This window comes from Neofelis nebulosa, chromosome 7 (assembly GCF_028018385.1).
Source record: "Neofelis nebulosa isolate mNeoNeb1 chromosome 7, mNeoNeb1.pri, whole genome shotgun sequence".
Taxonomy (NCBI): Eukaryota; Metazoa; Chordata; class Mammalia; order Carnivora; family Felidae; genus Neofelis; species Neofelis nebulosa.
This window is the reverse complement of record NC_080788.1, coordinates 72,348,142-72,373,816: the sequence shown is the minus strand read 5'-3', so window position 1 is coordinate 72,373,816 and position 25,675 is coordinate 72,348,142. Positions and strand designations below refer to the sequence as shown.

General features: G+C 39.5%; 2 protein-coding genes and 1 long non-coding RNA gene across 10 annotated transcripts in view; 2 read left to right on the top strand and 1 right to left on the bottom strand.

Moving 5' to 3' along the window:
- Positions 1-25,675, top strand: part of RNASE9 (ribonuclease A family member 9 (inactive)) — a 109,882-nt gene that overhangs the window by 32,887 nt on the left and 51,320 nt on the right. For 3 of the 8 annotated variants that reach the window (XR_009264265.1, XM_058738396.1, XM_058738390.1), the window contains exons 1-2: positions 5,962-6,122; positions 22,142-22,299. The gene's annotated coding sequence lies outside the window, so the exon portion shown is untranslated. Of the gene's footprint in view, positions 1-5,961; positions 6,123-10,514; positions 10,572-22,141; positions 22,300-22,411; positions 22,526-25,675 lie in introns of those variants that run through there. The other 5 variants (XM_058738392.1, XM_058738393.1, XM_058738394.1 and 2 more) reach the window with 5 other exon arrangements.
- RNASE11 (ribonuclease A family member 11 (inactive)) lies at positions 1,598-3,555 on the top strand. The gene is made up of 2 exons (XM_058738397.1): positions 1,598-2,115; positions 2,624-3,555. Exon 2 carries the CDS (start codon positions 2,646-2,648, stop codon positions 3,243-3,245), a length of 600 nt encoding a protein of 199 aa, XP_058594380.1. The 5' UTR covers positions 1,598-2,115; positions 2,624-2,645; the 3' UTR covers positions 3,246-3,555.
- Positions 4,358-5,900, bottom strand: LOC131516853 (uncharacterized). Its single transcript, XR_009264266.1, has 3 exons — positions 5,783-5,900; positions 5,441-5,574; positions 4,358-5,077 (listed from the first exon to the last, which is right to left on the bottom strand). It is a non-coding gene; the product is annotated as an uncharacterized LOC131516853 (long non-coding RNA).

Below are 25,675 nucleotides of genomic sequence, written 5' to 3'. Positions count from 1 at the left end.
ACTCATTACCCATTTCTCCATGGGAATCCCACTGTCACCGTCGTCTTCGTGGAAGTTTGGATGTCACCCAGGAAGCAGAGCCCTCGGATGCTGAGTAGGAACAGGTGGTCCCTGGCAGATGACTTATTAGAGTCTAAGTAGCAGCATCACTTCTTGGGCAAAATTTTAAAGTCACTGAAATGTGTCTTTAAAGACCCTGTTTTTATATTCTGAATTCTGATTCCTTTTCCTGCCCCTCTCCCCAGGATATATTGTCCTTTTTTTTTTTCCTTCTCACTATTTTTCCTTCCCTTCCTCCCATAAGCCCCCTCCTTCTAAGTAGAAACAGAATTTTGCAGATAAATGCATTCTCATTAAGGTGCTATAACTGAGACTGTCCAGGGGAATCTATTCTCAGAATATTTTCATTCAATAAGGATCAAAACCCAATTCAAATGAATTGTGATGTTTTAGACATTTGTAGTTTGGGAGGTTTTTTTTTTTTTTTTTTAATGGGCACCTAGCAGCCCCAATCAAACCCAAGTAGCTGTGAATTCTATCCACTTGAAATGGATGTTTCAGAAAAATGATTTCAGTCAAGAATCTCTGCCTTGCTCTTCCTTTTTATTTTTCTCCCCAGTATCTTTCTGTTTTCCTGTTATCACCTCATTATTGATGTTGACAGTAGAGGATATTTAGAAAAAAAATCTAAATCCTTCTTCCCTTCTACCTTCAATCTGCAGCAAGTCTATGTTTAAGCCACACACACAAAAACATCCACTTAATTCCTAATCATTTATCAATAATCAATCAACCCAGTTACTGTGGCTTATATATTCTTAGTGCTGAGTCTTTGCTCTAACTTCACACACAGAACATTTTTAAATTACATATAATAAAAACCACAAGTCCATGTGTGTTAATGTCAAATGAGTGGTATAAGAAGGTAATGATTTTATAGAATTATCGAATCAATATGTTGTATACCTGAAACTAATATAACACTGCATGTCAATTATACTTCAATAATAATAAAAAAGGAAATGAGTGATAAGAAAATTAGGGAAGTGAACAATAGAGTTGGTAGACATAAGTTGTGAAAAATGTGTTAAAGAAAGAATGTGATCTGAATTGGGCTTTGAAGGATTTCAAGAGGCGGAAAAGAGTAGGCACTCAAGAAAGGACCAAAAATGGAGAGACAGAATAGGGTGCATTTGGAGAAGGGTGGATAGTGCTGATTTGGTTCATGTACCAAAATAATGGGAGATAAACCTTGAGAAGCTGGTTGAGATTAGATCAAGAACGCCTTGACTACATGGCCTCAGAGGATTAGATTGCCTTGAGTAGGCAATGAGGAATATTTCAAGGTTTTTGAAATAGTGTCATTGCAAGGGGTATTTTTAGAAAAGCAGTGTATTGAAGGAATCGGAGGGGCCAGGAGCAGTGGTCAGGAGGTTAGAGTGATAATGCAGGAGATATAAGGGGATGAATCTCTCAGTGGTGGGAGGGAAAAAAATTCTTTCTAGAGCAAGAGAAGGAATCATCACCCTGAATAAGCATTTTTTCTGAGATTCTCATGATGAATTTTCCAGTATTGAGCTCAAGTAGAGGATTTTCTACATGTTATGTTGTTAACAAGTGTTGAGAAACTAGCACACATACAGTTCAGTGTTTGATTCTGTACCAAATAAAAAGGAGCAGAAACAAAGTTCCAGGTTCAAGGAATTTTCAACCCTAAAAAGAGGGAGAAAAGAATTACATACATCATCTAACTTGAAAAGTAAAAAAAGAACATATAAAATGAAGTGCAATGTAATCTATGCTGTGGGGTTTCAAAAAGGCTGAAAACAAATCACTGTGGGTTAAAATATAAACAGGGATGATTTCTTCAAAGAAGAAACAATGATACCACCACTGCGCATTGCCAAATGCCCACTTTATTAAATTCTCTGAGCATCCTTGGTTCCCGTTGTCTCCTCCTTCTACCCCATTAAATTCTACCTACCCCTTTCTTGCCCCTCCTTCCTCATTCAGCTAGACCAATAACAGAAACTCCCAGGAAACAAATAGTTTCCCTTCTCAGCCCTGTAACCAGCTGGATTCTTTCTCTGCAGGACCAACTTGCCAGAGGAACTGGTAAAGAGAAATTCTATGACTGCGAGTGGTGGGGAAAGAAATGAGAGATGGGGGAAATAACATGTTTTGAGGCCGTAGGAAACTCAGAAGTAGTAAGGAATGTGTTGGGTGAGATTACTGTGACCACTATGTAGATGACAGTCCCTCCCAAAGAGATTATAGACAAAGAGAAAAGAGAGAGAAATAACTACTTCGTTTGGGGCACTTTAAACATACTATCTTGTACAATTCTCACATTTCCTCCCCCCCCCCCCTTTGTTTTTTCTGCATGGAGGAAACTGAGCTTAAAGGAGTTCGAGTAAATTGTGTATGAGCAGGTAAGCGGGGATTTGGAGCTAGGTCTTCAGATTCCACAGCTGAGTATCTTTTCATGCCATCATCGTTCCATAGAAGGAGCCTGAACTTACATGCAGGAGTCAATCCTGGGAATAACTGCCCTGAGGAAAAGAGAACTATCTCATTAATATTCTCCTTATTTTCATCTTTTACTTTTTTATTTTTACTGCAGAAGAGAGTACCCCAGATCTGAGATGGATTCTTTCTTTCTGCTGCTCCTCGGCCTGGGTTTGGTTCTTGCAGGAGCTCCAGAAAGCATAATGGAGATAATTAACGAAGAATTTTCGGGGGAAGAGATGTACTGTGATGTGGCAAACAGGGACCAAGAAAGACGGACTAGTGAGGTATTAATGAACTTGACTCTGTTACGTAAAAATACTAGTGCCAGTACGTCCAAGGATAGTTTGTCTTCCTCATTATTGACATTCAGAAGATTACATTATAGCTTCCCCAGAGGAGACAGCCCAGGTAATGACAAAGAGTATTGCAATGACGTGGTGGTCTGGAGAAAAGTTTCCGAAGCTAATGGGTCTTGCAGGTTGAGCAATAACTTCATCCATGGCTCCATGGAAGTGATGCACGGGGTCCCCAAGGCCTCCAGCTGCAAGTGTGGACAGAATCTTGGCATCAACTGCTCTAGGAGCCCACGTCTGGAGACCACTATGTGCCAGCTTACTATGGACAAACAGTTCGCCAGGTGCCAATACCACAGCAATACCTCATTAAAGAAAATATTGGCAATGCTGACAGGTCATTCTCTGATGAGCTGGTTAGTTAGTGGCTCCAAGTTGTAAATCCCACAGGGCTTTGAGACCAGAGTCTCTCTAAAGAAAGACATCCTTATTCTCATTATTGTTTATTTCCTTCTATTATCCGTATCTACCATTTCAGCAATATAGCAAACTCTTGGTTATCTATACTAACTGGAGGAATGAAAAATGCAAAATTGTGAATTCAATTAAAATTTATAACTGATCCTGGAGTACAGATTCTTTCTCTCCCTCTCTCTCTGTCCCACTTCTCTGTCTCTGTCTCTGTCTCTGTCTCTCTCTCTCTCTCTCTCACACACACACACACACACACACACACACACACACACACACACTTTCTTGGAACCAGACCAAATTCTATCCTAGCTCAGCTATTAAGCCAAGAAGCAGAGTCTATCCAACCTGACAAAATTAAGAGAAAAGGCCCAAAACAAATACTGATATTTGAAAGTTAATTGTACTGCCTCTGAGACTATTCAGAGAAATAATGAATGAGCATAGGGGATATTATTATCTCCGTTTTTCAAATAAGTGTGTGCATCCATGCTCACAAATGTGAGCACCCACCCATGCAACCAGGTGCTGCCTGTCCTCCAAAAGATGCCAGAAGAAAAAGATGCTTTTTGGCTTAGCTGTTGTCCTCGGTCAACAGCTCCGGCCCTATGCAAGCTCCATTCCTCCATCCTTGTCCCTATCTATGTCACAAGTTGCTACAGATGGAATGATAAAGCTCTTATTGCAATTTTTACTCAGCATGGTCTTGATTCCCTGGGACTGTGGGAGAGGGATGCAAGCCATGGAGAAATAGAGCAGGTAGAAAGATGGGAAACAGGACATCTCTGCCAAGTACTAGGCAGGGTTAGTCTTCGATCTTGTTTCTGATGTTGTATTGGTTTTTTTTTTTTCACTACCAATTGTTTATTTGTAAGTTTTAGGGTTCAACACTCTACACAAAGTATGGGCAATTATCTTGTTCCTTAGTGGGTGCTTTTGTGTTCCTGTTCCCTCCATCCTGAGACCACTCTTTTAATGTCCTGATTTTAAATAAATACATGTATAGCAAATTTTACATCACTGTAACACTTTTCTTACTGTACAGCACTCTTAATATATCAATTTTCCTAATGCTTTTCACATCATGTGCAGGATTCTCATTTTATTAACTGCAAGACTCTGACAATCAACCAATATGCAGCATTAGGGCAGATAGTTTTATATCTTTCAGCTGGGTTTTCCTTGTCAGTATGGTGCCTGCTTAAATAGTCACTATGAGCTTGGCCAAATAGGTGTGTAGTTAGCACTCAATTTTCTCTTGGCAGCCAGAGGAGAAGGTGATAGAGGGAAATGCCTGGGACCCAGAGTTTTCTTCTCTGTAGGAGGAGAACCTGGAGCCCTGGAGGAGAGGTATGCTCCCTGGGGTCCATTCTGGGGATAGTTCTATGTGGCAAGGCTGGTGCTACCAGCCACTCATCACACATGGAACAGGTTGTCCAGAGCAGAGCGGTCCATCGGGTCTCTTCTTGGTTCCAACTTAGTTCCATTTGAGTCACTTCTTCCCTACAGTACAGTCCTACTGTAGAGTCAAGCTCTGGGTGATGGGCATGTCAGCCCCAGAGACAATAACTATTCAAGCTCTGGCAAAGTTTTTTGGTAATATGCAAAGAAAATGCAAATCCAGCCTTGTTCAGAATTTAGTACAGACTTCTTCCTTCACCAGAAGAGAAGAGCAAAGAGCCGTAGTAGATACCTCTTTCTAGGCCAGGACCATCCTCTAAAGAGTCTTAAGAGCAAATCTTTCCACTTCTCTGAAGGAATTGGGAGCTCCCAGGGCGTATCTAATCATCATACTGTGAAGTCTGAAAGATGTCAAATGTGGAGATGTCATCGAGAGTTGAGACTCCTAACTACTGGCATTTCCCACCCTCAAAGGCTGTCACCCCTTTGACATAATGTGCAGCCTGAGGTCCCTCATGATGATGATAGGCAAGGGATTTCACATTTTAAAACATTGAGTCTTTGTAATGTCCCTTCTCTGTTCCCAAACCATAGAGAGCTTTTTTTTTTTTTTCCTTTCATTTTTCTTGTAGCTTTACACCTAAATTTCTCAGCCTGGCTTCCAAGGCTACTAATGCCCCATTCTCGTCTCACCTAGCCTGACCCCAGCACTGTCCATCTTCTGTTGCTTTAGGGCTGCTGTCTTCACAGTCCCCAGAACTCACCTCCTTGTCTTCACTCCGTTGGTGGGCTGGTCCTGATAGGCTTCCTCTTCATGGTCTCATTCTGTCACCTCAGCCCCTTCAACTGCACAAGCCCGCCTGGCTACAAAGGGCCAAACAAGTGTCTCTTGGACTTCCTAGAAAGATAACCGAGGGTAGATTTGTGTCATTTCTCTGCAGCTACAGAGAGACATTAGAGGGAATGAAATGAGGGAATAAAGGAGACAGATCCAATCCCAAGGGCCACAGAAGGGAGAGTTGGATAGAGAAAGGAAGCTGGGAATGTAATGATAGAGATTTTTGAGAAAGGGATACTAAAGGGGGTATGTAGCACAAAAGTAATACCCATCTTGCCTTTAGCCATTCCCTCTGCTTTCCCAACATGAAGGGCACTAAATTCCCTTTAATCAACAATTCTGAAGCTAAACAAGTCCTGGCTCCCAAGGCCCAGGGTGATGCTGAAGTAAGGGGAGCCTTTGTGACATCACAGATAAGTCCTCATATGTTTTACTGCCTCATCATGCTCCCCCACCCCCAAGTCACTTCACATCAATGTCCTTATCTACACGATGAGGAGGCTGGATTAGATCTCGGGGCTCTCTGACTTGGATAGCCATCAGGATCAGTGTGGTGGTGTTCTCTGGTTGCCTGCCCCAAACTACCCGTTCGGCCTCAAGCCAAAGAGGTACAGTGAGGCATGGAGCTGCCCAGCCACACTTCTTTTCCCAGGATCTCTGAGCAGGAGTGATGTGTGCCACTTCTACATCCAGGTTTTGTGACATGGAACTGGCCTCCTCTGTGCTTTTTTTTTTTCTTCCCAACTGCCAGATCCCCAAAATGGACATGGGTGTGACTCACCTTTCATCCCTTAGATGATAATAGTGTTATAGGAATGTTCTAGGAATGAGCTGAACACCAAAAGGGAAGGAAGGCATGTACCTGAATAACTGTGTGAAGCAGAGATATCTCACCAATCTGGACTGCTTAATTATATGAGAGAGAAATACATATGTATATACATTTTTTACATTTTTATTTATTTAGTTTAGAGAGAGAGAGAGAGGGAAAGAGAGAGAATCCCAAGCAGGCTCACCACTGTTAGGGCAGAGCCTGACGCAGGGCTCGAACTCACGAACTGTGAGATCATGACCTGAGCTGAAATCAAGAGTCAGATGCTTAACTGACTGACTGAGCCACCCAGGTGCCCCAATATGTATATTTTTAAATTCACCATATTTTGTTCCATTAGCCTAGCCTTACCCTAACAAATTTACTAGCTGTAGGAGCTGTTGTCAAATATGAATCCCTGGGCTCTGGTCCAGGAGATTTGGGTTCTATAGTTCTGGGATACGACTACAGCATACGAGACTTTTACAAGCGTTAGGTTTGCTGATGTGGTTTGAAGTTTGAACACCACTAGATTAGATGGCCTAAAATCTTTCCTTCTAGTTATAGAACATTCTAATTCTAGTCCCAGTGAGGGGAAAAAAGGTTGCTGTGTTTGTGTTCAGAGATTTTGCAGACAGCACTGGGGCAAAACAAGTCAGTTTAACTCCGACTGACTCTGAACTTCGTTCGCAGTGTCCCAAACTAGCAAGGTGGCATTGTTGTCTTCAAACTCCCTGGAAGTGAACACACTGCAAGAGGGACTCATGTTTCCAAAAACACGAGAGTGGCTGAGATGTTAGAAGAGGCATCACACACATGGAATGCATCCTTTTTACTCCGGCAACTAGAGAACTGGCAGACCTTCATGTTTATTAATATGTTAAACTTTTCAAGATCACATATGATAATTACCACAGGGATGGTTAATAGGTAATAGCAATATTTAATTACCAACTGAGATCTTATAATGTGCCAGGCACTTGTCTAAAATGTACATATGGTTTCTTTATTCTCAGAGCAACCTCCATGAGGTAGATTATTATTATCCCTGCTTCAATGATGAAGAAACTGAAGCATAAAGACTTCAGGAAACATACAAAGTCACATACATAATAAGTGGTCCCCCAGGAACAAACAAGGATGGTCTGATTCCATAAATCAGGTTTTTTTTTTTTTTTAGTTTTTATTTATTTTTTTCAATATATGAAATTTATTGTCAAATTGGTTTCCATACAACACCCAGTGCTCATCCCAAAAGGTGCCCTCCTCAGTACCCATCCCCCACCCTCCCCTCCCTCCCACCACCCATCAACCCTCAGTTTGTTCTCAATTTTTAAGAGTCTCTTATGCTTTGGCTCTCTCCCACTCTAACCTCTTTTTTTTTTTTTCTTCCCCTCCCCCATGGGTTTCTGTTAAGTTTCTCAGGATCCACATAAGAGTGAAAACATATGGTATCTGTCTTTCTCCGTATGGCTTATTTCACTTAGCATCACACTCTCCAGTTCCATCCACGTTGCTACAAAGGGCCATATTTCGTTCTTTCTCATTGCCATGTAGTACTCCATTGTGTATATAAACCACAATTTCTTTATCCATTCATCAGTTGATGGACATTTAGGCTCTTTCCATAATTTGGCTATTGTTGAGAGTGCTGCTATAAACATTGGTGTACAAGTGCCCCTATGCATCAGTACTCCTGTATCCCTTGGGTAAATTCCTAGCAGTGCTATTGCTGGGTCATAGGGTAGGTCTATTTTTAATTTTCTGAGGAACCTCCACACTGTTTTCCAGAGTGGCTGCACCAATTTGCATTCCCACCAACAGTGCAAGAGGGTTCCCGTTTCTCCACATTCTCTCCAGCATCTATAGTCTCCTGATCATAAATCAGGTTTTTAATGTTTATTTATTTATTTTTGAGAGAGAGAGAGAGAGAGAGAGCACAAGCAGGGATGGGGTAGAGAGAGTGAGACACAGAATCGGAATCTGGCTCCAGGATCTGAGCTGTCATCACAGAGCTTGGCGTGGGGCTCAAACTCATGAACCAAGAGATCATGACCTGAGCCGAAGTTGGAAACTTAACTGACTGAGCCACCCAGGTGCTCCAATAATTAAATGGTATCTGCCATTATTATTTTCATTATGATTAGATCAGGGCACGGTGTTAAACACACAACTGAAGAAAAGCATTTACTATTGCTGAGAGAGGGTTTCTGTCTTGAATATGTGAAGAGTTCTGTCTATTTAATAAGTTAAAGATGAACATACCTGAAGAAAAATAAACCAGGGACACAGAAAATTAACAAAAGAAATAAATAGTCATTAAACATTTGGAGATCTTTTTTCCCCTTTCTTCTAAAGGTAATATAGATAAAAGCAGTGTGATATCATTGTTTACCTGCCCAATCAACAGAAATAACTTAAAATAATGACATAGTGGTGGCATAGGTACAGGAAAAGGGACAATTCTCGGGCACTCCTCCTGGGAAAACAAATTAGTACATTTGCCATCTCTCTGGAGAACAGATAGAACTAAGCCCTATTCTAGTTTTCAGACTCTCTGCACATTTGGTTTCTTTAGTTCACTGATGACAATCCTCCTTCCTCTTATACATCCTTTAGGTAAGAGACTCAATTCAGTTAATTCTGGCCCTTAGGACTTTGAGTTGGGGATCTCCCCAGGTGCCTGAGTGGGCCCTGGGGCTTGTCCTACAGATGGTCAAAGAACAGGGCAGAGCCCCAGGCATGAAAGCTCCAGGCTATGCTGCTTGGTTCACTTTCCTTGCTCTCCCCAGCTCAGGCTGTCCTGAGAACTCCATGTTCTTTACAGGAACATGGGCTGAGCTTTCAGACCCCATCCCATTAAGCACGCCTTCTGAGAGCTCTCATGGCCTCAGGAAGCAGGGCCTGTCAGAGGAGGAATCAGCAGGGGTAGGAGCATGAGAGCAAGGTTGGGAGGCTGTTCTCTTGGGAGATGCCCACACAAAGAGTGACCTACCTTTACTTTTCCCCTTCTGACACTCACCCCACCCCCCCCCCAACCATCCCTTCCTCATCCTACATCCGTATTCTCTTCTCTTGCCCAGACTGTACCTGCAACATACATCTCCTTTTCGCACCTTGTCGTGGCCTCTTGCTTTCTAGTTTCCTTTTAGGCTTTGCCCCACTTGACTTTATGTGTTCTCTGTGTGTCCTGCATTCATACTCACCTGTCAGGTGTAGAGTGACAAGGGTTCTGGAATCAAGTCACCCATAAGACTTAGACCACTATTCAATCTGTCATGGTTCCAGCTCCTGTGAATCTGGGGCTCATGGAGCACATGGCTCTGAGTTGCCCAGGTGGAAAAGGACAAGAACTGTGTGAATTGATGAACTCACCCTGGGTACACATTGAGCCTTTTTAGTGGGTGCCTCAGCTAGTCTTCTAGCAACCTCCCAGTCTACTAAATTCCCCTTTGTCTTCCTTTAGAAAACACTGGAATTTCTCAGCTATATTTATAAAACTCATTGTAATCATTTTAATAAACTACATATTTTTGTGCCTAACTGCCAGACAATATGGTCATGGTTGTGAACATCGCTCAGTGTGTGGCAAATTATATTGATGTAAATTTGTTTTTATCACACTTCAAAAATCTGTCCATAATTTTTTTTTGTAGTTTTATTTCTCATGTCAGGCAGTCACCTGTCCATAAGCTATAAAAGTTGAAAGGCATGTCTATGTAGGCCCAGACTGGTTGAATAGGCATTTGGACCTAGGTGAGAGAAATGTAATGAGATTACAGTGACGTGGTCCATTACGGGGGCAGAGTAATTAGAGCAGTTAATGAGAAGATATTTATAGGCAAGCAGTTGAGAAATTTCCATATGTAAGGCTGTCCATACCAGCTGTTGTGGGGGAAAAAGCATAAATAAATGTACCCTTACTGCACAAGGTATTGAATACAGGACAGTAGAATAATATCTTAAGAGGGAGACATATCTCTTTTGTCTAGGGTGATTAGTGCAGGGACCTGTAAAAGAACTAAAATTTTGAACTTGATGGATGATCCATTCAAATAGCTAAGATTTGAATAGGAGGAAGAAAAAGGTACTAGGAACGGGAAGTAACACATAAGTACAAGTAGGTGGAAAGATTGTTATAGACAGAGGAGTATTAGAATAAATAATTTATATGTTTTTTACCTACAAGATTGTGGTTGCTGAATAATGGTTCCCAAAGATGTCCAGGTCCTAATCCCTAGAACTGGTGAGTGTTACTTTATATAGCAAAAGAGACTTTGCAGATGTGATTAAGTTAAGGATCTTGAGATGTGGATTATCTGGGTTGCTCCTGAGTACAGTTATAAGTGCCCCTGTAAGAGGAGCCTGCAGAGATTTGACTACATCAGACGAAGGCAATTTAACTGAAGCAGGACAATTGCAGAGCACTTACATGAGCTTGCAGTTGGGAAAGTCATCTAACACAAAGCCTATTTTATAAGAAAATGTTGAATATCTCATGAAATTTATTGAATACTGAAATATCTCATGAATTTATTGAGTACTGAAAGTGAAAACAGAATGCTTGGGTGGGTACAGAATGCCTAGCATCACAAGAGTGTATCGCATATCGCTAGGCAGCCCAGGAAAAGGTCCAAATTCAAAATTCAAAGTAGTTTCTACTGAATATGTATTGCTTTCACATCATCACAAAGTCAAAAAAATCATGAAGCCAAACCATCACAAGTAAAGACACAAAATAGATGAATAGTTGTCTAGGACTGGCGGGAGAATGGGGAGTGATGGAGGTGCACACGAGGGATCTTTTGAGGGTGATGGGAATGTCCTGAAAGTGGATTATGAGACAATGGCACACCTCTAAGTTTACTAAAAATCACAGAATCGTGCATTTTAAAGGAGTGACTTTTATGTTATGTGAACTATACTTCAATAAAACTGCTAAGGAAAAACCCAAGGAATTTATTGTTGACACATTTTCCTGATCTCCTTCCATCCTAACAGCAAGTCCTGTGATTTTTATGTCCTAAATAACTTAAATCTATCATTTACCTCCATTTTGTTCTTCCCAATATTTTTTAGATTTTGTTTACTTATTTTGAGAGAGAGAGCATGTGTGCATGCAGAGCAGGGGTAGAGAGAGAGGGAGAGAGAGAAAATCCCAAGCAGGCTCTGTGCTGACAACAGGGCTTGATCTCACGACTATGAGATCATGACCTGAGCCAATATCGAGAGTTGGGTGCTTAACCGACTGAGCCACGCAGGTGCCCCTGTTCTGCCCAGTTTTTGTTTAAGATATTCCCAATAATTGCCTATCTGATTTCTTCTGGCACCCCCTTGTGCCTGCTAGCCGTTCTCTAGTGTGCAAACACAATTTTCTGCTAAAAATATAAATCTGTTCATGTCTACTCAAGTTGGGATTCTTTTCAGATGACATCTGGCCATTTACAAACACTCTACTTATTTTCTGTTGGGTGGCTGCTTTTTTTCTTTTAAACAAATAGGAAGTAATTTTCTTTATATATTACAGACATGGCAGGATAATTTATTAAGACACTTATTTGTTTACTTTTTTTTTTTTTTGGTCCTTCTCTATGAGACAAAACCAATATAATCACTTTTCTCTTTTCCATTACCAAAAAAGGCAAGTTTTTGTAAATAAACCTCGTGGGTTATTAACATCTTTTGTATTTCAGGCCAGGTAACAGCAGTGAATAGTAATGAAGAGTGTGCTAGTCTCCCAGAGATTAATTTGAGTGTTAGGGCCCCTGAAGAAAGTATGGCCAAGAATGAAAGAAGAGAGTACATTTCCTTGAAAGTGGATAGAAAGGAGAATTATCTTTGGGGATGGTGTATTTCCTGCAACTAGAAGAAAGTAGTGACCCAGTATTCATACAGCCCCCAAATGAGGAGATGTGAGTTGGCTGGATTCTAAGTTCAGAGGTGGCGTGTGGATTTTTTTTTCTTGTGCACTCTCATGAGGATTCTTATTATGTAAATGAACCAAACATAGTCACTGTATATAGGCCCTATGTTTACTTCTTTATAGCAAGTGGGATTCATAGGCTTAAAAGGTCACCAGGGTCAAATTCAAATTTATACCCATCTGGTTGTCTTAAATGTCACCTTGGTAAGCATATTTTTTGCCTTTTGGAGCATGTATGCTTTGCATACCCATAAAACTACACCCAACATCTGCAAGCCACAGGGTAAAATAAGCCCTCTAGCTATAAAACAACAGCAGCAACAACAACAACCCACAAGCTGCTGCTGCCCTTTGGAGCTCTCTGACTCAAAGACTCCCCTTTATTCTGCTGAGCGCCATCTTTTAGACACATAAGCCCCCCTCTTAATTCCCTCTCCCCTGGGAGTTTTCTTGGTCCCCCACCCCCACCCCATCTCCCCGCCCTGGCCTTAAGGATGGTGCCTCACCACCACCACATGATGATGGTGGTCTCTGGGTGGTCTCCTGCTGCGTGGGACCTCACCCACACACCCACTTGCCCAGCGGCACCCACATAAAGCTTGTGTGCTACTGCCACACTGTGGTTGTATCTTTTTCTTTCATCAGTCCCCAGATTCCTCAGACTATAGTTCTCATCTTCATGCGGTGATCCTTGTTCCAACACCGCAGCCTCTGCCCAAGACTTTGTTTTTTTTTTCTCCCTGGCGACGGAATTCTAAGGGTGTGGCAAGTGTAAGCCAATCGCCACTAAGGCTTGTTATATCCTTCACATTTTAACTTTTTGTTTTTTTAAATTTTTTAATGTTTATTTTATTTTTGAGAGAGAGAGAGAGAGAGCGTGAGAAGGGGAGGGGCAGAGAGACAGGGAGACACAGAATCTGAAGCAGGCTCCAGGCTCTGAGCTGTTAGCACAGAGCCCACCGCAGGGCCAAACCCACAAACCGGGAGATCATGACACGGCCAAAGTCAGATGCTTAACCAACTGAGCCACCCAGGTGCCCCACATTTTAACTTTTTAACACAGTTTTATTGAGATGTAATTGACATATGATAAACTGCACATATTTATTTGAATTGTCTAATTTCGTAAGTTTTGACATATGTCTATGCCCATTAAATCATATCCAACATTTACCAAATTTCATGCCCTTTAGTTATTCCTTCTTCTCACCTTCCCTACCCCCAATCCCCAAGCAACCACTGATCTGCTTTCTTTTCACTACAGATTAATTTCCATTTTCTAGAGTTTTATAGAAATGGAATCATACACTATGTACTATCTTTTGTTTGGCTTCTTTAACTCAATTTAATTATTTTGAGATTCATCTATGCTGTTGTGTGTATCAATAGCTCATTCCTTTTTCTTGCTGGGTGGCATTTCATTAAATGGATACACTACAATTCATTTATCCATTTACCTAATGGTAGAAATTTGAGTTGGTTCTAGTCTTTGGTGATTGCAAATAAAGCTGCTGTGAACGTTCATGTAAAAGTCTTTGTGTGACCATACGTTTCTTTTTCTCTGGAGTAAAACCTACTAGGGGAATGGCTGGGTCAAACGATGGATGTGTATTTACCTTTCTAAAAACCTACTGAGCTGTTTCCAAATTTGTTTGTATCATTTTATATTGTCACCAGCACTATTAGGAGAAATCCAGTTCACCGACATTCTTACTGACACTTGGTAAAGTCAGTCATTTTCATTGTAACCATTCTAGTAGGTGTCTGGTGGTATCTCATTGTGGTTTTAAGTAGCATTTCCTTGAACACTAAGGATATTGAACAACTTTTTCATGTGCTTATTTGTTTGCCATCCATATATCTTCTTTTCTGAAGTGCCTGTTAAAACATTTTCCTATTTTTTTATTGGATTATTTGCATTTTCATTGTTGCATATTCTGGATACAAGTCCTTTATGTGTGTGTGTGTGTGTGTGTGTGTGTGTATGATGCAAATACATATGCATTCATATATATATTATAATGCATATATATGTACATTTGTATATATATTATAATGCATATGTGTGTGCATTTGTATACAATGCATATATATATATATATATTCATATATATTATAATACACATATATGTGCATTCATATATATTATAATGGATATATATGTGCATTCATATATATATTATAATGCATATATGTGCATTCATATATATTATAATGCATATATATATGCATTGCATCTAGTATGGATGTGTAATGTTTATCAGTTTTCTCTTCAATACTGCTTTAACAGCATCCCACAAATTTTGCTATGCTATGTGATTCTTTTCAACAGTAGTCAGATCAAAATATTTTCTAATTTCCATTTTGATTTTATGTTTGTCCCATGGATTATTTAGAATTGGTTTGTTTAGTTTCCATATATTTTGAGATTTTTGAGAGGTCTTTCTCTTACTCATTTATAATTTCATTCCAATGTCAGAGAATATATTTTGTTTAACTTGGATCCTTTTGAGGTTATTAAGACTTGTTTCACGGCAGAAAATTTGGTGTATCCTGGTAAGTGTTCTGCAGGAGCTTGAAAAAGTATGTATTTGCTTTTGTTGTATGGAATGTTCTATAAATGTAACTGGGGATAAATTTGTTGTTAATTTGGTTCAAGTCCTCAATATTCTTGCTGATTTCCTGCCTACTTGACCTATCAGCTATTGAGAAATGGATATGGAAGCTCAAACTGTAATATATGGATTTCACTTCTCCTTATAGTTCTTTCTGTATTTGCATCTTGTAATTTGAAGCCCAATTTTTAGGGGCATAAAAATTTAGGATTGTTACGTCCTGTTGATTAATCGAACCTCATATTTGGAAATGACCCTCATTAGCCTTGGTAATATTCTTTGTTTTGAAATCTGCTTTATCTGATATTACTATAGCACTCCAGCTTTCTTTTGATGAACACTAGCATGGTATATGTTTCTACATCCTTTATTGTTACCTTCTTTATGTGTCTTCACATAAAATGTATTTCTTGTAGGCAGTATATACTGAATCTTGTTTTGTTTTTTAAAATCCCAGTCTATCATTAGCTTTTAATTGGTATGCTAAGACCATTTACATTTAATGAGATTATTGATACAGTTAGTTGGAGTCTAACTCCTGCTATTTGTTCTATTTGTCCCTTCCATTTTTTCCTCCCTTTTTCTGATTTTGGGGCCTTCACTTGATTTATGAATTTTTTTATTCCACTTTTATCTCCTTTGTTGACTTTTTAACTACAGCTCTTTGTTTTAATTCAGTGGTTGCATTAGGATATACAGTATATATCTATAAATTATAGCTTACTTTCAACTGATACTGTACTACTCACTCAGTATAAAAACCTTATGCTAGTATACTTGGATTCCTCTCAGATTCTATGCTATTTTCATGCACTTTACTTTGGAATACGGTATAAATCCCATTATACATTGCTACTAGTTTTGGTTAGTCTGTTTTATTTTAAATAAATTTAAATTAAAAAAAAAAAAAAGCAGGGCACCTGGGTGGCTTAGTCGGTTGAGCGTCTGACTTAGGCTCAGGTCATGATCTCATAGTTCGTGAGTTCAAACCCCACGTCGGGCTCTGTGCTAACAGCTCAGAGCCTGGAGCCTGCTTTCGAATTCTGTGTCTCCTTCTCTCTCTGCTCTTCCCCCCACTCACACTTTCTCTCTCTCTCTCAAAAATAAATAAACGTTAAAAAATAATAACAAAAAATCATATGTATTTTCCCATTTAATTAAATACCATTTATAATGTTCTTCATTCAAAAATAAATAAATATTAAAAAATAATAACAAAAAAATCATATGTATTTGCCCATTTAATTAATTACCATTTACAATGTTCTTCATTCCTTTGTGGAGATTCACATTTCCAATTGGTATAATTTTCTCTTTGCCAGTTTACCTTCCCTGTTTGCTGGTGATGACTTTTTGTAAGCTCTGCAATCTAAGAATGCTTTTATTTTGCCTTCGTTTTTTAAAGATATTTTTACCAGGTATAGAATTTCTACCTTGACAACTTTCTTACTTTGAGTACTTTAATATTTTCCTGCTCTCTTCTTACTTACATTATTTCAGAAAAGAAATCTAACATCACCCCTCTCTTTGCTTCTCCAATCCTAGCATGCCATTTTTCTGAGGCTGCTTCTAAGGTTTTCTTTTCATGACTAGGTCAGGGTTGTTTTCTTCCCAGTTTGGTTATGATGTGCATTGGTATAGTTTTCTTCATGTTTTGTGCTTGGAGTTCATTGAGCCTTTTTTGATTTGTGAATTTATACTTTCCATCAACTTTTGAAAGTGTTTGGCTATTACTGCTTCTAATTTTTTTTCTATCCCCCTGCTTCTCCTTTTCAAAGACTCTAATTACTCATCTGAAGTCACTTGAATTCATTCTACAGCTTGCTGATGCTCTTTTCACTCTTTGTTTTCTTGTTTGATGTTTCATTTGGATCATTTCTATAACCTTCAGATTCACTAATCTTTGTTCTGCAATATCTAATCTGCCATTAATCTCATCCAGTGTACTTTTCATCTCACACATTTTAGTTTTTATCTTTAAAAGTTTCAAAGTTTGATTTGTTTTTTTCTATTGTCTATGAATCTACTTAATTTTTTGCACATAAGAAATCCAGTTATAATAATAATTTAAAAAAATTTTTTTAATGTTTATTTATTTTTTGAGAGACAGAGCATGAGGAGGGGAGGGGCAAAAAGAGTGGGAGACACAGAATCCAAAGCAGACTCCAGGCTCTGAGCTGTCAGCACAGAGCCCAACACAGGGGCTCAAACCTGTGAACCATCAGGTCATGACCTGAGCCGAAATCAAGACTCAGAAGCTTAACTAACTGAGCCACCCAGCCGCCCTTATAATAACAGTTTTAATGTCTTTATTCTATGCCTTCTTATGGCCAAATGCAATTGAATGATTATTCTCCTCAGTATGGTTTTTGTTTATCTGCTTCCTTTTTTAGTAATTTTCTAAAAGTTTTTATTTATTTATTTTGAGAGATAGACAGTGTGTGTGAGTGGGGAAGGGGCAGAGAGAGAGAGGGAGAGAGAGAATCCCAAGCAGGCTCTATTCCATCAGCATGGAGCCTGACTCAGGGCTCAATCCCATGAACTGTGAGATCATGACCTGAGCGGAAACCAGGAGTCGGACGCCTAACCGACTGAGTCACCCAGGTGCCCCCAGGCTTAGTTATTTTTGATTGGATGCCAGATGTTGTGAATTTTACCTTGTTGGCTTACCAGGTAAGGATAATTTTGCATTCCTATAAATTTTCTTGAACTATTTTCTGGGATGCACATAAGCTATTCGGAACCACTCGATCCTTTTGATTTGTTAGGCAGGTGCAGAGCAGTTGCAGCCTAAGGCTAATTATTGCCCATTACTGAGGCAAGACCTTCCTGAGTACTCTACCTAATATCCCATGCATCTTGACTTTTTCCAGCCTGGTTAGTGGGGTTAGGCACTATCTTCTCTGATCCTTTTAGATAATTCTTTCCCCAGCCTCAGGTGGTTTTCTCCCACACTCATGATAAACAGTACTCTGCTGCATACTTGAGAGAAACCCTGTGCAGATCTCCACGTTTCTGTTCAAGGCAGTGCTCTCCTTTCTAGTACTGTGTCCTGTGGACTCAAGTTTCTTGGCCTCCTTGTTTCCTCAATTCCTCCTCCTCATCTCCTGTAGTTTTCAGGCTCTTCCTGTTTGCCAACCCTTCACTTGTGCCTGAAATCTCTCTCCAGGCAGTAAGCCAGGCAAATTGTAGGACTCACCTTGTTAGTTTCCTGTATCTCAAAGATGAGTGTGTTTGGTTGTCTCATGTAAGTGTCTTGAAACTAATTTTTCCAGCATTTTATCAGTTTTAAAAATTGTTTCAGGTGGGAGGGTAAATCAGGTCCGTGTTACTCCATCTTGACTAGAAGATTATATTCATCCTTATGTATGCTTTCATTTTAAAACCAAATCTGGGGGTGTCTGGGTGGCTCAGTCAGTTAAGTGTCTGATTCTTGGTTTTAGCTCAGGTCGTGATCTCATGGTTCACGAGTTCAAGCCCCATGTTGGACTCTGTGCTGACAGCGTGGAGTTGGTTTGGGATTCTGTCTTTCCCTCTCTCTCTGCTCCTCTCCCTCTCACTCTCTCTGTCTCTCTCTCTAAGTTAATAAATTAAAAAAAAATTAAAAACCTGTATGTTAAAAAAACCACAAAAATTAGGGGTGCCTGGGTCGCTCAGTCAGTTAACCATCTGACTTTGGCTCAGGTCATGATCTCACGGCTGGTGAGTTCTAGTCCTGCGTTGGGCTCTGTGCTGACAGCTCAGAGCCTGGAGCCTGCTTCGGTTTCCATTTCCATCTCTCTCTGCCCCCTCCAACACTTGTGCTCTGTCTCTATCAAAAATAAATAAACATTAAAAAAAAATAAAATTAAAATTAAAATAAATAAATAAAACCAAGTCTAGGGGAGCCTGGCTGGCTCAGTCGGTAGATCCTGCAACTCTTAATCTCAGGTTTGTACGTTTGGGCCCCACGTTGGGTGTGGATATTGCTTGAAAATAAAATATTAAAAAAAAAAAAAGTTTAAAGTGTTTTTGTCTAAACAGGCTCCTTAAAATATTTGGAGATAAACCACCTCTCCTTGCTTTTCTAGTGAGAAGGTAAATCTATCATGGCAGAGTTGCACTCATAATGAGTTAATGATGCAAAAGCTAAGAAATATAGGAGTTTGATGAAGATCTCATAGGAAATAAGAATACTTTGTGAAGGCATAGATGAGCATTTTGCTTATACTGCTGTAGAATATTGGGAAAGAGGGGCGCCTGGGTGGCGCAGTCGGTTAAGCGTCCGACTTCAGCCAGGTCACGATCTCGCGGTCCGTGAGTTCGAGCCCCGCGTCAGGCTCTGGGCCGATGGCTTGGAGCCTGGAGCCTGTTTCCGATTCTGTGTCTCCCTCTCTCTCTGCCCCTCCCCCGTTCATGCTCTGTCTCTCTCTGTCCCAAAAATAAATAAAAAATGTTGAAAAAAAAAAAATTTAAAAAAAAAAAAAAAAAGAATATTGGGAAAGAGAGAAATTCTTTACAGCACAAGAAATTCTTTCCCAAATTCTTTGGTAGCTCAAAGGGATGTCAATGGCTTTTGTGTTAAGTTTCAAAAATGTTAGTTGTTTAAAAGGGGAGGAAAAAACAACCCTATGTTCCATATTAAGACAATTGATAACAGAAAGAGAAACTATGATGATAACAGAAAGAGAAACTATGAAACTATGATGATCAACACTCATGTACAAAACTGTAACTTTCTGTTTTACTAGGGCAAATGCAGATACTTTGATTTTCCTAACTATGTAAGAAAGGCAGAAGACACCTAAAATTGTAACAGAGGTAAATTGTGCTGCCACCCTTAAGAGCTAGGGTTTTGGTGCAGATACAATGGATTGAGAAAAGAAATTCATACTTTTCTTACACCTGAGTTTGAGAAGCACTTTCACACTGATCACATTTTCAAAGCACTTAAAATTTTTTTTGAACATTTTTTATCTATTTTTGAGAGGCAGAGAGAGAGACAGAGCACTAGCAGGGGATGAGCAAAGAGAGAGATGGAGAGACAGAATCTGAAGCAGGCTCCAGGCTCTGAGCTGTCAGCACAGAGCCCAACGTGGGGCTGGAACCCAGTAACCAACCATGAGATCATGACCTGAGCTGAAGTTGGACACTTAACCAGACCCACCCAGGCACCCCCAAAGCATTTTTTTTTTCCCAAGCTGTTGCTGGTTTTTGAAGTTTATTTTTTTGGTGTCTTCTGCTATTAGAGATCATTGTCATGTTATTTGTTTTGGGGTCAGATTTTCTTTGTACTCATGTATACAGGTATGTAATTCAGTCTATGCATGTATAATCAAGCTTTTCAATAATTCAATAATTTTCTTTGTGGCTGTGCTCTTGTTTGGTTTAAGAAAGACATCCTTCACTAGCTCCAAAATTGTGAAAAATATTCTACTATATATACTTGTATCATTATAATATCCTTAATGTTGTTTTAAAAATATTACTTTGACCTCTAGTCCATCATACATGGAGGAATGTGTTTGTGTGCGTATGGGTGGGTGGGTGGGTGTGAACACTGAAATCTGTTATTTTTTCTTTCTTTCTTTCTTTCTTTCTTTCTTTCTTTCTTTCTTTCTTTCTTTCTTTCTTTCTTTCTTTCTTTCAATCTCTACACCCAATGCAGGGCTCAAACCCATAACCCCAAGGTCAAGAGTCACATGCTCCACTGACTGAGCCAGACAGGTTCCCCTATTTTTTCTTGATATAGAACCCACTGTCTCACTGGGCTTTATTTTCCTTTTCCCTGGCAAAATCTATGAAATATTCTATCCTAATATATTCTATGCTTCTATTTTCCTGTTATTTCTGATCACTGAGAAGGACCAAATTATGAGATCAAGCCATATCAGTGGTGATATCTTAGTCCGTACCTGCTAAACTCACACTGACATTACAGAAAAAAAAAATAGCAGATAACAATGTAACAAACCTCAAAAAAATTTTTTTTTATATAGAATCATACAATAAAAAAGGTAATTAAGGCATGCATAAATATAAACTTGCAGGAAACTGCAAACAAATACGAAGAGATTTTTGTCATCCCGGAGCTGGCTTGACTCCATTTTTGCAATATAAGATGTCAAAATTACTCTATATTTGTGCTCTGAAGATTGATTTTCAATTATTGAGTAACTCTTATTTTGTGTACGTCTATTAAGATCTGGTTTTGGACACATGTTCTTAAATATGAAGTGCCAGTATCTCAAACTGCCGCATTTGATATCAGTTAACTTCCACTTTTGCATCAGGAAGAGTCAGTTCCTTTCTGTATTCTGTCTCTGTGAACTCAAATATTCAGGTCTTTACTAGGGCCTGGGCCCTAGTAAATGTCTTGAACAAAAGATGTGCATTTCAGGGAAGTCACTGATCCTCTTAGGACCTACAAAAATCACATTTTTCTCTAGATTTTCTCAACCTGACACCATTCTCAGTTTGGCTAGGGGTGTAAAGATCAGAAGCATAAATATTGCCTCAAAATGTTTAAACAGAGTCTAAATTTGAGGTTAGCTAAAACCTAGATTTTTCTTATGGAATTCAACGAAGAGATATTCTGGGATTTACTCATAAAGGTAAGTCTAACTCTAAAGACTGAGTTTTTATCTTTGCTTAACCACTCAAACTAAGGAACTGACTCTTCCTGCTACTGAGCAAAAGTGGAAGTTAACTGATATCAAATGTGGCAGTCTGAGAAATTGGCACTTCATATTTAAGAACACGTCCAAAACCAGATCTTAAAAATCCATTTCATAAGTGACATTTCTTAGAACTAACTTATTTTATTTTATTTTATTTATTTATTTATTTATTTTATTATTATTTTTTTTAATTTATTTTTGGGACAGAGAGAGACAGAGCATGAACGGGGGAGGGGCAGAGAGAGGGAGACACAGAATCGGAAACAGGCTCCAGGCTCCAAGCCATCGGCCCAGAGCCTGACGCGGGGCTTGAACTCACGGACCGCGAGATCGTGACCCGGCTGAAGTCGGACGCTTAACCGACTGCGCCACCCAGGCACCCCAGAACTAACTTATTTTAAATTTGAAAAATAGATAGCTTTAAAGACAACAATAAGAAATCAGCCATTCAGAAATAACAGGTTATTGAGGTTTTGTTTTGGTTCCTCCGCCCCCACCACATAATCTATATTTCCATTAATTGGGATCATGTTGTAGATATAGTTCAATGTTTTATTTTTTCCCCAGCCATTTGTTATGGACATTTGCCACTGGTCTCCATCCCTTTCTTGTTTTGTAGGTAACAACCCTTCCTTCAGTCAGCAACTGGAATTCTGCTAGAATTTTAATGGTGTGGTTTTGCCTTTACTTCCCCGAGGAGGACATGTGTTACAGGTTGACCAGTCAGAAGACCTCACAATCCTGGATTTACGCATGTGACAGAAACAAGGCCAATTGGTAAAGTTATTTTCTATATTGGATGAAAGTGGGAGAGGATGACACTTCCTACTGTGACCTTAAATATAGGCTATAAAGGTAACAGTGATTTTCTCTGCCATTACATTGAGAGACCCTGCATGAGAGTGAAGTTAGCATAGAAAACAGTGGTGGAAGAGAGAGAAAATAAGAGTGCAGTGAAAGATTTAATTTCTTCATCCTGCTGTGCCTCTTGGACTTGTTTTCTGTGAGTCAATATAGTTCCTCTTGTGTTTAAGTTAATTTGTTTGGTACTTCTATCACTTGTGACCAGATAATCCTACTACTATAATATTAAATATATTTCATATTTTTAAATTTTCATTGGTTAATTTATTTGTAAATTCTGGAAAACAATCTATTCTATAATATATAATTCTCTGACTACAGAATGCTATCTCAAATATTAGCTTTTACTACAGTGGTTATTATTGTTTTTACCATATTTATGAACATATCAGACTCAATTTAACCTTTCCTCAAATTTTTGGATATTTATGTTTTCAAATTTCAAATTTTTGTCTTTATTAAGTAAAGCTTACTGTCCATATTTCTATATAAACTATTGCTGCTTAGAATCTTAGCTATTACAAGTGGGGGGATATTATCAGCTTTTCAAAGCTTTTTATTATATTTGCCAACTTTTTCACTGTGATCACAAATGAGTGATTGCCCACCTTATCTCACTCGCCAGCATTGAGTTTATGAGGTATTGTAACTGTTACCAATTTGTAAGATACAATTTTAATTTTTCCTTTTGTGATTGAAGCTATATAACTATTACACAATCATAATCCTTTGATGCCTTATTGTAAGATCTGTTAAAAGTCTTGCATTTTAAAAATGATTTACTTTTAAAATACAACCTAATAATCTCTCTGAAATATGTATTTGTCTCCCTGGGGAGACTTTGACCCATCTTACTCTTTTATTTTATTTTTTTAAATTGTGACCAGGGACTCAAGACCTGCATAATAGAAAAGGCCCGGGATAGACAACCTCTCTCAGGCCCTTCCCTGCCTATACACCTATAAGTTACCCTAACCCTCCCAAGCACGTTTAAAAGCAGAGAGGAAAAGTGGGACTCAATCAGATATGTGCACACCCATGTTCAAAGAAGCATTATTCACTATAGCCAAACAGTGAAAGCAATTCATCTCAATTTTTTTCCAAAAACATTTACTGAAAAGGCCTAAAACTTCCCCACTATTTTGGGATGTTTTCTATGTCATAAATTACATTTTTATGTATACAAAGGCAGTGCTTCTCAAACCTTAGTGGGCTAAGACTCACCTTGTGAACTTGTTTATAGTGCAAATATATGGGCCCATTCACAGAGGTTCTGATTAATGAGGTTTGAGCAAAACCCAGGGAATCTGCAATCCACAGGGCGTCCAGGTGGTTCTGCTGTGTGAGGTTGCCAGGCAAAAACTTAAGAAACATTGCATGAGCATGTTTCAATCCGTCTGTTCTCTGTTCTCTGTTTCTGTCTCTGTCTGTCTATCTGTCTTGCCCATTTACTGCAAATTCCCATTCCTACCCTGTGCCCCAAGCAACCACTAATCTACTTTCTGTTCTGTCTCAGTACTAACTTTTGAACAAGTAGAAGAATGAATGTGAGTTGCTTTATTAGATATTGAAATATTTTATAAAATTAGAATAAGTCAAAGCATATCACTGGCAAGTGAATAGATAAAACCATCATCAAAACACAACAGATAGTTCAGAAACAGAATTGTTTAATATATAAGCTAACTTTTAAATTAGTGATGAGGGACCCCAAATCATTGGTACTGGGATTATGGAAAAATCATGTGAAAACAAAGCCCACCTCTCACTATACTTCAAAATAAATTCCAGATGGGTAAAAGACTTAACATTTTTCAAAAATCCATAAAAGTAATACAATAGAATAGAAGCAAAAATGCATATACTTTGGGGTCAGAAAGGATTTTGACAAGTATGAAACTACAATCTGAATTCATAAATAAAAAAATTAAGAAGTTTAGGATACAAAAGTCAAGGAGGTATCCTGGGCAGGCCCTGAGGCATGTCCTCAGCAGGAGCCTGAACTCTGCTCTCCATGCACCTGTTGTTCCGTTTTCTGCAGCCCAAGATGCCGCAGACACTCCAGGTTCTCATTTATGGGAATGTGTGCTAAGCTCCCTGGACTTTCACAATGGTCTCACTCTCCTGAAGAGACTCCCCAGGGGAGTCTGTTAAGAGTGTAGAAGCAGGGATGGGAGGAAGGGTTCGTGCTTATGGCCACACCAAGACTGCCCAGTCTCACGTCACCACTGCAGGCCAGTTTTTCTTTCCAGTCCCATTCTCTGCTCTCCTGCCTTCAATCCTCCTGTTCTCTCTACTTTCTCATATGTGCCCCCCACATCTGCCTTTTTAAAAAAAATGTTTATTTATTTTTGAGAGAGAGAGCAAGTAGGAGGGGCAGAGAGAGAGACAGAGGATCTGAAGCGGGCTCTGCACTGACAGCAAAGAGCCAGATAATGGGTTTGAACTCACAAACCTTGAGATCATGACCCGAGCTGAAGTAAGATGCTTAACCAACTGAGCCACTCAGGCACCCCAACATCTGCCTGTCTCTAACTCCTCCATTCTCTGACTTTTTTTACTCACATATACAAAGGTTAGATCCAACCTGTTTCCATCTGCACGTAGCTCAGAGTCTCTGGGTTATGAGTATTGGAGAATCACTCAGGTTGCCTTAAGGGAAGACTTCTCTTATGCCAAGGCCACAGTGGAGTAAGAAAACCCAGGAAACTCTCCTGCAGCAGCTCAGCTAGGCTTCATGGCACGTGGGCCAGCACGTGGGCCAATTTCTTACAGCACTCCAGTGGTTCAAACACAATTCTAGTCCTCCCCACTTATTTTTTTTTTTTTTAGTAGGCTCCACACCCATCACAGAGCCCAATGTGGGGCTTGAACTCACGACCCTGAGATGAAGACCTGAGAACAAGAGTCAGACGCTCAACTGACGGAGCCACTCAGGCGCCCCTGGTTCTTGCCACTTTTGTGATCTCTGTGTTTCTGTTAGTTTCTTCTGACAGAGTTACAAAGACAGCCTAGAGAAGGAAGCACAGGTTAGCCTCAGGAAGGGAAACTAGACTGATAAGGGCCACAGAATAGCAGTGAAGAACCGAATTGTAGATGTCAGACAGACTTGTGACCTGAGCATGAACCAGGGTTTTGCCAGGCCCAATGTAAGATTTTAAGCAACCTCCTTTCACAAAGAGATGCTGATTACAATGAAGACAAAAACAATACTAAAGAACAACATGTCTATCATAAGGCTGTTTGGATGACGAAGATGGTAATGTATAGATAGTGCTTTGCACATCAT

Coding starts and splice junctions, on each gene's coding strand:
- RNASE11 (XM_058738397.1), top strand. CDS start 2,646: ATGGATTCTTTCTTTCTGCTGCTCCTCGGCCTGGGTTTGGTTCTTGCA.